Genomic DNA, 14756 nt, shown 5'->3' with positions numbered 1-14756 from the left:
CCTTCATGTTAGCTGAAGCGATACAAATTGATTTTCTGCATCCTTTTTATACCCAGTGGAAAGATAAAAATCAATTTTAGCACAGATTGCGATTCTAAAGTTACCGTGTAAGAGTGGTAGGTCTTGTAGTCAGAGGATATTAATGAATAAATTGAATTTTAATAGATTATTATCTGTTGTGGTGGTCTTTTCATCCCATGGAACACAGCTTTATTTAATCCATTTCTCCGCCCACCAGCAACTTGAATTCAGATTGTCTTGACAAGAGCATGTTAGTAGCTTAACGTAAATAATACATGCGGATTTCTGATTAATTACTTGCTGAGCATGTAATAATTTTTTTCCATTTAAAGAACATACCAGGTTTTGTATTATTGAATGTTAACAATTCTGAACAAATGATAATTGCGTCCCCCTTCCTTTATCTTCATTTATTCTTTCTATTTGAAATATTTCTGATTACCACTGAAACCTACAGCGAATTTTCTAAGGAAAGGGAAAAGGCCAAGGCCAGAGGAGACTTTCAGAAATTACGCGAGAAACAACAACTTGAGGAGGACCTCAAGGGCTACCTGGATTGGATTACCCAGGCTGAAGACATTGATCCTGAAAATGAGGAAGACTTTGAGAATGCAGAGAAACGAAATCGTAAGTATCTCCCTTCATGACTGTAGGAGTAAGAGATAGATAAAATATTGACAAGATAAAACAGAAAATCTGGAAATAATCAGCCTGCTAAGTAACATCTTTCAAGAGAAAAGCAATGTTTCCAATCTGAGTTTGAAACAGTTTAAAGAGTTTAAAAGAATCATGTTGTAGTTTTTAAGCTATTTCCCCAAATGGATAAAATTTGTTTAATAGTACGGTTTCAATCTGAAAATCATTTAATGTTGTCTTTCATTGGATTATTTCTTCTATATTGGAGTTTTGTGGAAATCCTTAGTCTTCAGTTGCATTTATGACAAGAAACTTGATGACATCGTGCTTATTACGCAATGATCTTGTTACTTGGTTTTTAATGAATTGTTTCACTGGTTATTAGAGATACTAGAAAGCAAATTTTTAGAGATGCACACCTGGAAGCTGGACCCATTTACACATGGTTTTGTACACGTGAAAAATGATAATTTCTGGATTGATAAGTACCATCTGAAAGGTAGCCTGAACACCATGGCACATCTGATGCTCTGTGTCAGAGTGCATCTAAATTAGTAATTTGGTGTGAAATGGCTACTTTCATGTTTACCAATTGAAATTAGCTATTGAAGTGAAACAAGGAGCACGTTTTTGAGTAAGCTGCAAAGAGACACAAATTAAGTACTCCTATTTGGACACCAGTATTTTGCCTCCTGCTTCTGCTCTACTTTGTCCAGAGGCATCACTGATTAAAATTGCAGCATTCTGTGTTAAGCACTCAAGAGCAAGATGCAATGATCATAGGGTTCTTAATGAGATTGAACCTCACAGTGGCTTGAGGATACTCAAGGCCACTACTTGCACGGGTGGGTGCATAACCACATAATTGACAAGTTCCATTTTCTAGTTCTTTGTATTTTCTCACCCCCATGGCAACCATTGATGTTGCTGCCATGGAGTTGTCATTTAAAGAATTGACTAGCTTCCAGTCACTGTTATATTAATATGCTAATTTCATTCTCTGCTGCTGGTTGGAGAAGCTAAGGAGGTGCTTAGTGCTTGATTCAGAATAAAAACCAATCAAATGAAATTTTTAACTGGCCTTTACTGCTTCTTTCTGATTTATTTTTGAGTCATCCAATAGTACATGCCATACCTGATGAGTAAAGCAAAGAGGGATAACTCAAATCTGTGAGGAATAATGGTATAAACATATGATTATTCTATTTTAACTTGAAAGATAAAGACATGTTATTTGAATTTAAAAAAATATTTCAAGTAATTGAAAATTCATCGTCAAAGAGTCAGCATCGCAGAGTTTCACAACATGGAATGAGTCCCTTCCTGTTTGGTACCTTGCTTCCCATCATGTCCTAGAATACATTTAATTATAATGTACCTTGTTGTTCTTTCAGAGTCCCTATTCTCTCCCTAGTTTCTTTACTTTAATATAGGATTCCATCTGAAATATCACCAATGCAATGATTAAAAAGGACCATTAATTTCTCGTGAACTTCTGAAAAATAATCTGTGGAATCACCGTGAAATGAGAGCAGGGAAATGTTTCAAGAATTCAATGACATTATCTGCACACTAAATTACTCCTGCCTCAGTTGGGGGTTAGAGAGCCCTTTATTGACAGATGCTTGCGACTTGAGCATTAATCGCAATGTGAAATGCATCTCACTCGTGTAGTTCCAAAGAGTTTTGAGTACCAATAAATTGTGCATTGATTCTGAGAAAGGTTAATTAACTTCTCTGCTTCTACTCAATATAAGATGGATCTTCGTATAATTGGACAGAGCACCAGAAGCAGATTTTTAATATAATTTGAATCCAACTTCTAAGAAATCACTTTTGAAAACTTGGGTCATGGTGATTGAGGTAAAAACACAATGCTGGAAAAACTCAGCTGGCCAAACAGTGTACTTTATGGAGCAAAGATAAAGACACATAAACAATGTTTCAGGCTTGAGCCCTTCATCAAAGTTTCGCAGTCAAGCCTAAAACATTGGTTATGTTTTTTTTAATCTTTTAACCAGTGATCTGTTTGTCTTGAACCATGATGTCAATGCTAATATTTGAAGAGGCTGCCAGTTCTCCATTTGATATTCTGGACCCTGGGCTCAGAACAGGGAACATGGATATAAGTAGACCTTTTATTCTTTCAGATTAACTTGTTGTGATTGAGATGTACAAAGTGCCCAAGGGATGACTGTTTCAGTGGTGTTCTGCTGGTACCAACATTTTTTAAAATATTTTTAGGGTAATAATTTAAAAAAAAATAATATTTGCTTTGGTCAGTCTTTCTGCAGGCTTCTTACCATTTTCCCTTTTCCTTTGATCGTGTTGACATCAGTGTCTAATCGATTTACTTTTCTAAGACTAATCCAGATTGAATGTGCAAAATGTCTCCAATGCGTGAAAGATTTTCTTGAGTCCTAACTATGAAAGGTGCATTTGTTAATCAGGTTTATTTTGGGATAGTTCATGGCAAAATTGATCAGTTCGGTTCAATCTGTTCAGTTAGTGTTGCTCCTGGCTTGCTTAAGCACAGCACGTGAATATTCCTCAAAAAATACAATTAATTCATTTTTGAAGTGGAGGAAAAAAAATGCTGAGTGGTGAGGCAGCAACAGGCTCTGTTGAATAAATCGTCATGAACCTTAGATGGGTCGCTCAACGATCCCATCAGAAAATGAGCATCCTGCTCTGTTTATAATGGGAAACATAAACATGGAGATACATTTTCATGTGAGGATGCAGTCCCTTCTGTATATCTAACTAGAAGATTGTGTAAAGGGATTCTGATGAATGTTCTAATGCCTTTTTGAAGTTAATTTTCTGTGATATCAATGAGGCAATGTAGCTGCTGTTCTAAGCTCCTGCAAAAGTACTCCGAGGCCATAAACCATCAAATTTGGAAAGATTGTTTTTTTAATTGATCCTTTCTGCAGCACCATCTGAGGATTTGTATTCAGTAAAGAACAGCAAGGGTGAGGCTTTTTTTTTCATGTTCATTTTTCTTCAAACTGTAATTTTATTTCCACTAATAGAAACAGAACAGACTGTGTTCCATCAAATCCTCTGTGTACAAACATGAGGAAAAATTCCAACACCTTTCTTATTGCAACAGACGCTAAGATCCTCGTACTTGTGCAATGAATAATTCCTCTCAAGACTCCTTCCATTTGTTACTTTTCAAAAACATGGTTTTCCATTTATTCTTTATCCTCATTCTCTCTTGCCCTCATTCTACCTTGCATTGATGTGTGATGTGGTTTTCCAACTTTCGAATGAGAAGCAAAAGTATCTGAGCAAAAGTAAAACTTTCAAATGTAAAATACTTCAGCTAAAACAAAGGCTCTGTTTTCTCTTGTCGTGCAAATAGATGCATGAACTTAATCTTAGAAGATCGAGGAATGTTTGCCAAATGAGCGAGCCAATATTTGTTCTTCAGTTAGTGTCATGGAAAACAAAAATTTCAGTTATTTATTTCATTGCTGCACATGGAAATCTTCTCGCTATTTGTTAATATGGCTCTTTATAAATACATATACATCTTTTTTATGATTGAAATTTTATTGAGTTCTTTAAAAAATGTTTCCCCCAACCATTAAGTCAGTGTTTTTTTTTATATAATTTTTTTATTTTTCACACCATAAATCACATTAACCATGATACACATTTTTTCCTTTTCACACATATACAATATCATTTCCTCCCCCCCCCACCTCCCTCCTCCCCTCCCACCCTCCCCACCTCCCCCCTCCCGTCCATTTAAGGTATAAAATCTAGGATACATTAAACCAGTCAGACAATGTTGTCATTCAATAAAAATACACCAGAAATTCCACTGAGTCCATTCTTTTCATTTCCTTTTCCTTCCGTTAACTTAGGTAGTGATTGTCCCCGGTAGGTTTTCGCTATTGTGTTTAATATAAGGCTCCCATATTTGTTCGAATATTTCAATATTATTTCTTAAACTATATGTTATTTTTTTCTAATGGAATACATTTATTCATTTCTATATACCATTGTTGTATTTTCAAATTATCTTCCAATTTCCAGGTTGACATAATACATTTTTTTGCTACGGCAAGATCTATCTTAACAAATCTTTTTTGTGCATCCTCCAAATCAATTCCAAATTCTTTGTTTTTTATGTTACTTAGGAGGAAGATCTCTGAATTCTTTGGTATATTGTTTTCTGTTATTTTATTTAATATCTGATTGAGATCTTCCCAAAATTTTTCTACTTTTTCACATGTCCAGATTGCATGAATTGTTGTTCCCATTTCTTTTTTACATCGAAAACATCTATCAGATACTGTTGGGTCCCATTTATTTAACTTTTGAGGTGTAATGTATAGCCTGTGTATCCAGTTATATTGTATCATACGTAACCTCGTATTTATTGTATTTCTCATCGTTCCAGAGCATAACTTCTCCCATGTTTCCTTTTTTATCTTTATATTTAAATCCTGTTCCCATTTTTGTTTAGTTTTACCATTTGTTTCCTCATTCTCTTTTTCTTGCAGTTTAATATACATATTTGTTATAAATCTTTTGATTATCATTGTATCTGTAATCACATATTCAAAGTTACTTCCCTCTGGTAAACTCAGACTGCTTCCTAATTTGTCCTTCAAGTAGGATCTCAATTGGTAATATGCCAGTGCTGTATCTTGAGTTATATTGTATTTATCTTTCATTTGTTCAAAGGATAATAATCTATTTCCTGAAAAACAATTTTCTATTCTTTTAATCCCTTTTTTCTCCCATTCTCTAAAGGAAAGGTTATCTATTGTAAAAGGGAGTATCTTGTTTTGCGTCAATATTAGTTTTGGTAATTGATAATTTGTTTTATTTCTTTCTACATGAATCTTCTTTCAAATATTGAATAGATGATGTAATACTGGAGAACTTCTATGTTGTACCAATTTTTCATCCCATTTATATAATATGTGTTCAGGTGTCTTTTCCCCTATTTTATCTAATTCTAATCTAGTCCAATCTGGCTTTTCCCTTGTTTGATAAAAATCTGATAGGTATCTTAATTGTGCGGCTCTATAATAATTTTTAAAATTTGGCAGTTGTAAGCCTCCTTGTTTATACCATTCTGTTAATTTATCTAGTGCTATCCTCGGTTTCCCCCCTTTCCATAAAAATTTCCTTATTATTTTCTTTAACTCCTTGAAGAATTTCTCTGTCAGTTGTATTGGCAATGCCTGAAATAGGTATAATATCCTTGGAAAAATGTTCATTTTAATACAGTTTATCCTTCCTATTAGTGTTAATGGTAAATCTTTCCAATGCTCTAAATCATCCTGTAATTTTTTCATTAGTGGATAATAATTGAGTTTATATAGTTGGCCGAGATTTTTGTTTATTTGTACACCTAGGTATCTTATTGCTTGCATTTGCCATCTAAATGGTGATTCTTTCTTAAATTTTGAGAAATCCGCATCATTCATAGGCATTGCTTCACTTTTATTTACATTGATCTTGTAACCCGACAGTTCTCCATATTCCTTCAATTTCTTATATAATTCTTTTATTGATAGTTCTGGTTCTGTTAAGTATACTAAAACATCATCCACAAATAAACTGATTTTATATTCCTTGTCTTTTATTTTTATCCCATATTATTTTCTGTTCTTATCAATTCTGCTAGTGGTTCTATAGCTAACGCAAACAATAAAGGTGATAGTGGGCATCCCTGTCGTGTTGACCTGCTTAAGTTAAATTGCTTTGATACATATCTATTTACTGTCACTTTCGCTAATGGTCCCTTATATAATGCTTTAATCCAATTAATATACTTCTCCGGTAAACTGAATTTTTGCAATACTTTGAACAAATAATTCCATTCTACTCTGACAAAGGCCTTCTCTGCGTCTAAAGCAACTGCTACTGTTGGTGCTTTATTCCCTTCTACTGCATAAATTAACTAATATTGTCTGTTGTGCGTCTTTTTTTGATAAATCCAGTTTGGTCTAGATTTACCATTTTCGGTACATACTCTGCTAATCTGTTTGCTAATAATTTAGCTATTATCTTATAATCTGTGTAAAGTAAAGATATTGGTCTATATGACGCTGGTGTGATTGGATCTTTCCCTTGCTTTAGTATTACTGTAATTATTGCAGTTTTACATGAATCTGGTAAGCTTTGCGTTTTATCAATCTGGTTGATTACTTCCAGGAGGGGCGGAATTAATAAGCCTTTAAATGTTTTATAGAATTCTATTGGGAATCCATCCTCTCCTGGTGTCTTATTATTTGGTAATTTTTTTATTATCTCTTGTATTTCTACTATTCCAAATGGCTCTGTTAATTTATTTTGTTCCTCTATTTGCAGTTTTGGTAGTTCAATTTTAGTTAGAAATTCATCTATTTTCCCTTCTTTCCCTTCGTTTTCAGTTCGGTATAATTGTTCATAGAATTCTCTAAAGTTTTCCTTAATTTCTTTTGGATTATATGTAATTTGTTTGTCTTTTTTCCTTGATGCCAATACCATTTTCTTAGCTTGTTCTGTCTTAAGCTGCCATGCTAGGATTTTGTGCGTTTTTTCACCTAGTTCATAATATTTCTGTTTTGTCTTCATTATATTTTTCTCCACCTTATATGTTTGTAGTGTTTCATATTTTATTTTTTTATCCGCCAATTCTCTTCTTTTAGTGATATCTTCCTTCATTACTAATTCTTTTTCTATATTTACTATTTCCCTTTCCAACTGCTCTGTTTCCTGATTATAGTCCTTCTTCATCTTGGTTACATAACTTATTATTTGCCCTCTAATGAATGCTTTCATTGCATCCCATAGTATAAACTTATCTTCCACTGATTCCGTATTTATTTCAAAATACATTTTAATTTGTTTTTCAATAAATTCTCTAAAATCCTGCCTTTTAAGTAACATGGGGTTTAATCTCCATCTATACATTCTTGGAGGGATGTCCTCTAACTTTACTGTCAATATTAAGGGTGAATGGTCCGATAGTATTCTAGCTTTATATTCTGTTTTTTTTACTCTATCTTGCATACGAGCTGATAACAAAAATAGGTCTATTCTTGAGTATGTTTTATGTCTAGCCGAGTAATATGAATATTCCTTTTCCTTTGGGTGTTGTTTCCTCCATATATCCAAAAGTTGCATTTCTTCCATCGATTTAATTATAAATTTGGTTACTTTGTTCTTTCTGTTAATTTTTTTCCCAGTTTTGTCCATATTTGAATCCAAATTCAGGTTGAAATCCCCTCCTATTAATATGTTCCCTTGCGTATCTGCTATCTTCAAAAAGATATCTTGCATAAACTTTTGATCTTCTTCGTTAGGTGAATATACATTGAGTAGATTCCAAAACTCCGAATATATCTGACATTTTATCATTACATATCTCCCTGCTGGATCTATTATTTCCTCTTCTATTTTAAATGGCACATTTTTACTAATTAATATAGCTACTCCTCTTGCTTTTGAATTATACGATACTGCTGTTACGTGTCCTACCCAATCTCTCTTTAATTTCTTATGCTCCAATTCAGTTAGATGTGTTTCTTGCACAAATGCTATATCAATTTTTTCTTTTTTCAGTAAATTTAGCAGTTTCTTCCTTTTAATTTGGCTATGTATTCCATTAATATTTAAAGTCATATAGTTCAACGTAGCCATTTTATACTTTGTTTATCTTCCCTTTCCGTTTCTCCATCATTACCTTTCCTTCTTATCCATTTCTGTTTTCTTGTTTTGAATCCTTTATAAGACAACATTCCTAAAACATCAAACATTTTCCTTATTCTCCTATTTAAAACTTCTTTAGCCCCAATCCCCCCTTCCCCTCCTGAGTTGTCCTTTATCCCTTGTCGGACAACCACATCTCCCCTCTCCATTTGGATTTGTGAATTCACTCGCAAGCGTCAGCTGATTTTGCAGTGACCGTAACACCCCCCCACCCAGCCCCCCCAGAAAAGATTTCACTTTTCATATGTGACAAAGGTCACTCTTTTAATTCCCTCCTTATTCCCTCTATTCCTTTTCCTTCCCTTATTAATTCTTGCCTATACTATCTATATTTTCCTCTAAATACGGATACATTCATGTATGCACATTATACATATACACACATATACCTCTTTACCCACATACATATAAATCGTGGTCATTTTTACTCTTATTACATGTCTTCATCTCTCTGTTTGTTTTGTAGTTGTTCTGCAAATTTCCTTGCTTCCTCTGGATCCGAGAATAGTTTTTTTCCATAAGATCGTTTTCGATGTTTTGAACTCCTTCCTCTTCTTCAGGAGTTCAAAACTTATGTCTTTTTAGTTCGCAGTCTTTTGTACTCTCGTTACACGTCTTCATCTCTCAGTCTATTTTGTAATTGTTCTGCAAATTTTCTTGTTTCCTCTGGATCTGAGAATAGTCTGTTTTGTTGTCCTGGAATGAATATTTTCAATACCGCTGGATGCTTTAGTATAAATTTATACCCTTTCTTCCATAAAATTGCCTTTGCTGTATTGAACTCCTTTCTCTTCTTCAGGAGTTCAAAACTTATATCTGGATAAATGAAGATTTTTTGCCCTTTGTACTCCAGTGGCTTATTGTCCTCTCTTACTTTTTCCATTGTTTTCTCCAGTACCTTTTCTCTTGTAGTATATCTTAGGAATTTTACTAAAACAGATCTTGGCTTTTGTTGTGATTGTGGTTTAAAGGCCAATGCTCTATGTGCCCTTTCTATTTCCATTTCTTGCTGTAGTTCTGGATCCAATCTTTTATAAACTCTCTCATATTCTTGCCTTCTTCATCTTCCTTAAGGCCCACTATCTTTATGTTATTTCTTCTGTTATAATTTTCCATTATATCTATTTTCTGAGCTAACAGTTCTTGTGTCTCTTTAACTTTTTTATTAGATTCCTCTATTTTCTTTTTTAAGTCCTCTACCTCCATTTCTACTGCTGCTTCTCGTTCTTGCACCTTGTCCATTCTTTTTCCCATTTCTGATAAGGTCATATCTATTTTATTCATTTTCTCTTCTGTATTGTTTATTCTTCTTCTTAAATCATTAAATTCTTGCGCTTGCCATTCTTTAAATGACTCCATGTATTCTTTAATAAGAGAAAGTATATCCTTTATCTTGCCTTTCCCTTCTTCTATTTCACTGTACTCTTCCTCTTCCTCTTCTTCTTCCTCTGGGTTGGCCATCCGTTGTTTCTTTGTTGCCCTTTTCTTCTCTTCTTTCTTGTTTTCATTGTCTTCTATGTTCTCCTCTTGCTGCAGGTGTTCTGCAGCTGTCATTGCCGGCTGTGGAGATTGACTCCCCAGCTGGTCACCCCTCACGTCGGTGTGTTTTTTTTCATGCGCATGAGCGGTTGCGCACTTTTACTCGGCTCAGCGAGCCATTTTTGTAGTCCACTTTCTACCGACCTGAGGGAGCGGGTTTCTCTCTCCACCGCGGGCCTCTTCGAACAGGTAAGGCCTTTTCCTTCATCTTCCGTTGTCTTCTCTTCCTCTCTTCTTACCGTTGGTTTCGACTTTTCTTTTTTCGTCGCCATCTTCTTTCCACCTTTATATTCACTTTACTTTGATTTTTATTTTTGTGCCTTTGTGTTTTGCTTTGTTTTTTCTGACTTTTCTGGAGAGGGCTGGAGTTCACCGTCCGGCCACTACTTCATCACGTGACTCCTCAAGTCAGTGTTAAAGTTAAGTCAATCTTAAGTTACAAACATAAACTTATCCATAAAATAGAAACAAACGTGGCAGAAAAAAATATCAATATAATAACCATGTATCTATTTAGACCTAAAAACAGAAAAAAAACTGCCGTTCATTAATGTGTTTCACCACAACATCCACCATTATTCTCCCCACCACCCCCCCCTACCCAGGAAACCTCAATATTTGCCCTTTTTTGTGTATAGATGTCCAATTTATCAAACTGTAAGACATGCTTTCAAATGCTGCCACTTTGGTCATTTCTGAGGCCCACTCCTGAAATGATGGTGTCCCCAAATTCTTTCAACCTCTATAATTTGTTTTCCTATCATTATGCTATTCTGAACCCAATTTTGAGAGTATTTATAGCTAAATAACCCAAGTATGTCTCCAAGACAAAGAGGCTGGGTCAAAAAGGAATTTGAATACCTGAAATTTCACCAATATACTTGTGTATCATAATCCAAAATTCTTGATTTCAGGGACAAGTCCAAAGCGCATGTACTGAGTCCACTTTATTCGCTTCACAGCACCAGCATTCAAGGGTACTCTTCACTCCTAATCTATATAACCTTGCTGGAGTCTAATAAAAATGGTGCAGAATTGTAAACCAAACAAGATGCACTCTCAGGTCTCGTTACATTATTTTGATATTTTTACAAATTTTGTCCTATTCTTCTGTCTCAAAAACAACAATCAGGTCTATTTCTCATGCTCTTTTAAGACCGACAGAAGTTTATCTCCTGAGATTTGTGTTAAGGCTGAATAATAAAATTAGGCCTTTGTGATCTTTACCATGTACAACCAATACAATAGGCAGTATTGTAGCAACTTGTGGAGGTAGCAGTGTAGAACCAAATGTTTTGTGTAGCACATGATGCAGTTGAAGATATCTCCAAAATTGTGACCGAGAAATATCATACAGTTGGGTTAGTTGGTTAAAAGATTTTGAATTGTCACCATTATAAAGGTCTCCCAATTTAATTATACATTTCCCTTGCTATTCCCTCAAAGTACACATCTTTGATTCATCCAAATACTCGAGGCTCCATTCAAATATGAATTAGATTTAATAATCTGGCTAATTTATTCAAGAACAAATGCATATGCCATATAATGAGTGAGATCTTGCCTCGGGAGGTAACTTGATAGACAAACATTGTAATGGAGGGATAGGAGGAAGAGCAGACACTCACTATGATGCAAAGAGGCGTTCTCTCTAGAGGGAGAGACGAATGAGCTAAATGCTTAAGAGTAAAAGCATAATAATAGTACATTAACTGTGGTAAACCTAAGCCCCCCTCTTTCAACTGGCAATTGTAATCTCTCAAGTTTTAAGTGTGTGCGTTTACCTTTCCAAATAAAAGCCTTAATTATTTTTATCAAATTGCTTAAATATGTTAATGGGATGCGGAAACTGCCAAAATGTTTGGCCTGGAAGTCAGCCTGAAGAAAACTGAGGTCCTCCATCAGCCAGCTCCCCACCATGACTACCAGCCCCCCCACATCTCCATCGGGCACACAAAACTCAAAACGGTCAACCAGTTTACCTATCTCGGCTGCACCATTTCATCAGATGCAAGGATCGACAATGAGATAGACAACAGACTCGCCAAGGCAAATAGCGCCTTTGGAAGACTACACAAAAGAGTCTGGAAAAACAACCAACTGAAAAACCTCACAAAGATAAGCGTATACAGAGCCGTTGTCATACCCACACTCCTGTTCGGCTCCGAATCATGGGTCCTCTACCGGCATCACCTACGGCTCCTAGAACGCTTCCACCAGCGTTGTCTCCGCTCCATCCTCAACATCCATTGGAGCGCTTTCATCCCTAACGTCGAAGTACTCGAGATGGCAGAGGTCGACAGCATCGAGTCCACGCTGCTGAAGATCCAGCTGCGCTGGATGGGTCACGTCTCCAGAATGGAGGACCATCGCCTTCCCAAGATCGTGTTATATGGCAAGCTCTCCACTGGCCACCGTGACAGAGGTGCACCAAAGAAAAGGTACAAGGACTGCCTAAAGAAATCTCTTGGTGCCTGCCACATTGACCACCGCCAGTGGGCTTATATCGCCTCAAACCGTGCATCTTGGCGCCTCACAGTTTGGCGGGCAGCAACCTCCTTTGAAGAAGACCGCAGAGCCCACCTCACTGACAAAAGGCAAAGGAGGAAAAACCCAACACCCAACCCCAACCAACCAATTTTCCCCTGCAGCCGCTGCAACCGTGTCTGCCTGTCCCGCATCGGACTTGTCAGCCACAAACGAGCCTGCAGCTGACGTGGACTTTTACCCCCTCCATAAATCTTCGTCCGCGAAGCCAAGCCAAAGATTAGAACAGGTAATTAACCTTTGGAATACTAGTCATCTTTAAACCATTGACTTTTTCTCACATTGACAAGTACAATGATGACTATCTATCTACATCACATGAAATTTTCTGCAATATTGGATCAAAATTTACCTTTAATAAATCCCGCAGTTGGGGGGAAAATTAATGCCTCATTATTGTAATGTAGATAAAAATTGGGATAAATTGGTAAAATTACATACACACATTTTAAAACAGATCTTATTTGAAATACTGAAGAATTCATATTCAGTGAACTTTACAGAAACTATGGAGAATGCTATGCATATTTCACAAGTAGGTGCGAATTGAAATGATGTCATAAAATGAATAGACAATTATATTGGACTAAGGAAACTTTGGCTGTTTGCAAGGATCTACAAAGTGCATTACAGATGGGAGCAAAAGACTAACTCCTATTGTTTGCTGGAGAAGATGGGTGTTTGGTGGCAAGTGAGAGAGTCACATGGGCTTTCTAGCAGTTGAAAGATGAGAGAGAGACTGAACAGTCACAGCTGAAGCAAGCAGGAAGCTTGTTGGAACTGAAATAGAAAGCTCCAGAGCAGCGGATGGCTGGAAGTGCTATCTGTTTGATGGAATAAGTGGAACAGAAAGGAACTCTGTGATCGCCTGAAAGAAAGAGGTTATCATCTGGAGAACCCTGATGGGCCAAATTTCATCAGCAAGACATTAAGGTGACTAATGGTGGTACCTCAGTTGTGGAAATCCTGGAACAACAAATGTCTCTCTACTAACCTACAAAGAACCTTACTGAGTGGAGCACCAAAGCCTGGTGAACTTTTTACATGTTAAATTCTGTGCACAGTATAAGAATGGCCTGCAACCAGCGAACTTGGAAGAATGAGACATGAGATTGAACTGTGAACCAAATAACTTTTCTTAAATTTTACACACATCATAAACTTGCGCTTAGAATTAGAAGGGGGTTAATTTGGGTTAGTTAAGTTAATAGAGATAAGTTAAAGTTTGATTCTGTTTTCATGTTTAAAAATAATTAAAAGCAACTTTTGTTTAAGTAACTACTTGTCTTGGTGAATATCTATTGCTGCTGAGTTTTAGGGTCCTTTGGGCTCATAATAATATCGTATGCCCTCTTTGGCCAATGAAATTGACCTGGATAAAAAGCAGATGCAGGGCAGTGTGCAGTCAATAGTAATGCTTCTGGCTTTCTCCAATTAACTTTCTCACCTGAGAATCTAGAATAAGACTTTATAATATTCAAAAGTCATAGCAATGACTGACCAAGGTCTGGCACAAATAATAAAATATCATCTGCATAAAGCATCAATTTATGAACCTGTCCTCCCTTAGATATCTGTATAAAGTTCTCATTCTTTCTAATAGCTGCTGCCAGGTGCTTCAAAGCTAGACAGAACAACATTGGAAAAAGTTGGGAACTCTGTTGGGTACTCCTTTTAAAAGAGAAATAAGGTGAAATGTAATCACTAATTTGAACTGCTGCCTCTGTGTTATTATATAACAATATAATCCATTTTAAAAAGATGGGTTCAAATCCAAAAACAGAAGAATCTTAAACAAATATCCCTATTCCACCTGATCAAATGCTTTTTCAGCATCGAGTGAAATAGCTGCTATTTGTGATTGTTTATCAGCCATCGACCACAAAATATTCACAAGAAGCCTGATATTATTAGATGAGCTGCGGCCTCTAATAAATCCCACCTGATCACTATTACAGTATCTAAATGGTTTGTAAGAATCTTCGATAAGATTTTCACATCTATTGGAATTGGGGAAATTGGTCAATAATTTTTACATTCACATAGATCTTTGCTCTCTTTCAGAATCAATGTAATTAGCGCTTGTGATAAAGTCGGGGGTAAATTACCCCACTCTATAGACTCATTATACATATTCAACAGTAGTGGGCTAACTGCTCCACATAGCATTTAAAAAATTCCGCAATAAATCCATCTGGACCAGGAGCTTTCCCAGTAGGTAACATCTTAATGACTGATATAATTTCTTCCATTGTTATAGCGGAATCAAGATATTGTTGTTATTTTTA

The 14756-nt window shown here is 35.8% G+C and overlaps 1 protein-coding gene across 14 annotated transcripts in view; it reads left to right on the top strand.

The window, feature by feature from the left end:
• LOC138764176 (voltage-dependent L-type calcium channel subunit alpha-1D-like) overlaps positions 1-14756 on the top strand; it is a 427400-nt gene that overhangs the window by 153291 nt on the left and 259353 nt on the right. For all 14 annotated transcript variants that reach the window (XM_069939715.1, XM_069939725.1, XM_069939713.1 and 11 more), the window contains one exon: positions 479-648. In XM_069939715.1, coding sequence (XP_069795816.1) covers positions 479-648 — 170 coding nt within the window. The remainder of the gene's footprint in view (positions 1-478; positions 649-14756) is intronic.

This window comes from Narcine bancroftii, chromosome 5, assembly GCF_036971445.1.
Source record: "Narcine bancroftii isolate sNarBan1 chromosome 5, sNarBan1.hap1, whole genome shotgun sequence".
Lineage (NCBI taxonomy): Eukaryota > Metazoa > Chordata > Chondrichthyes > Torpediniformes > Narcinidae > Narcine > Narcine bancroftii.
This window is presented reverse-complemented; position numbering and strand designations above follow the sequence as displayed.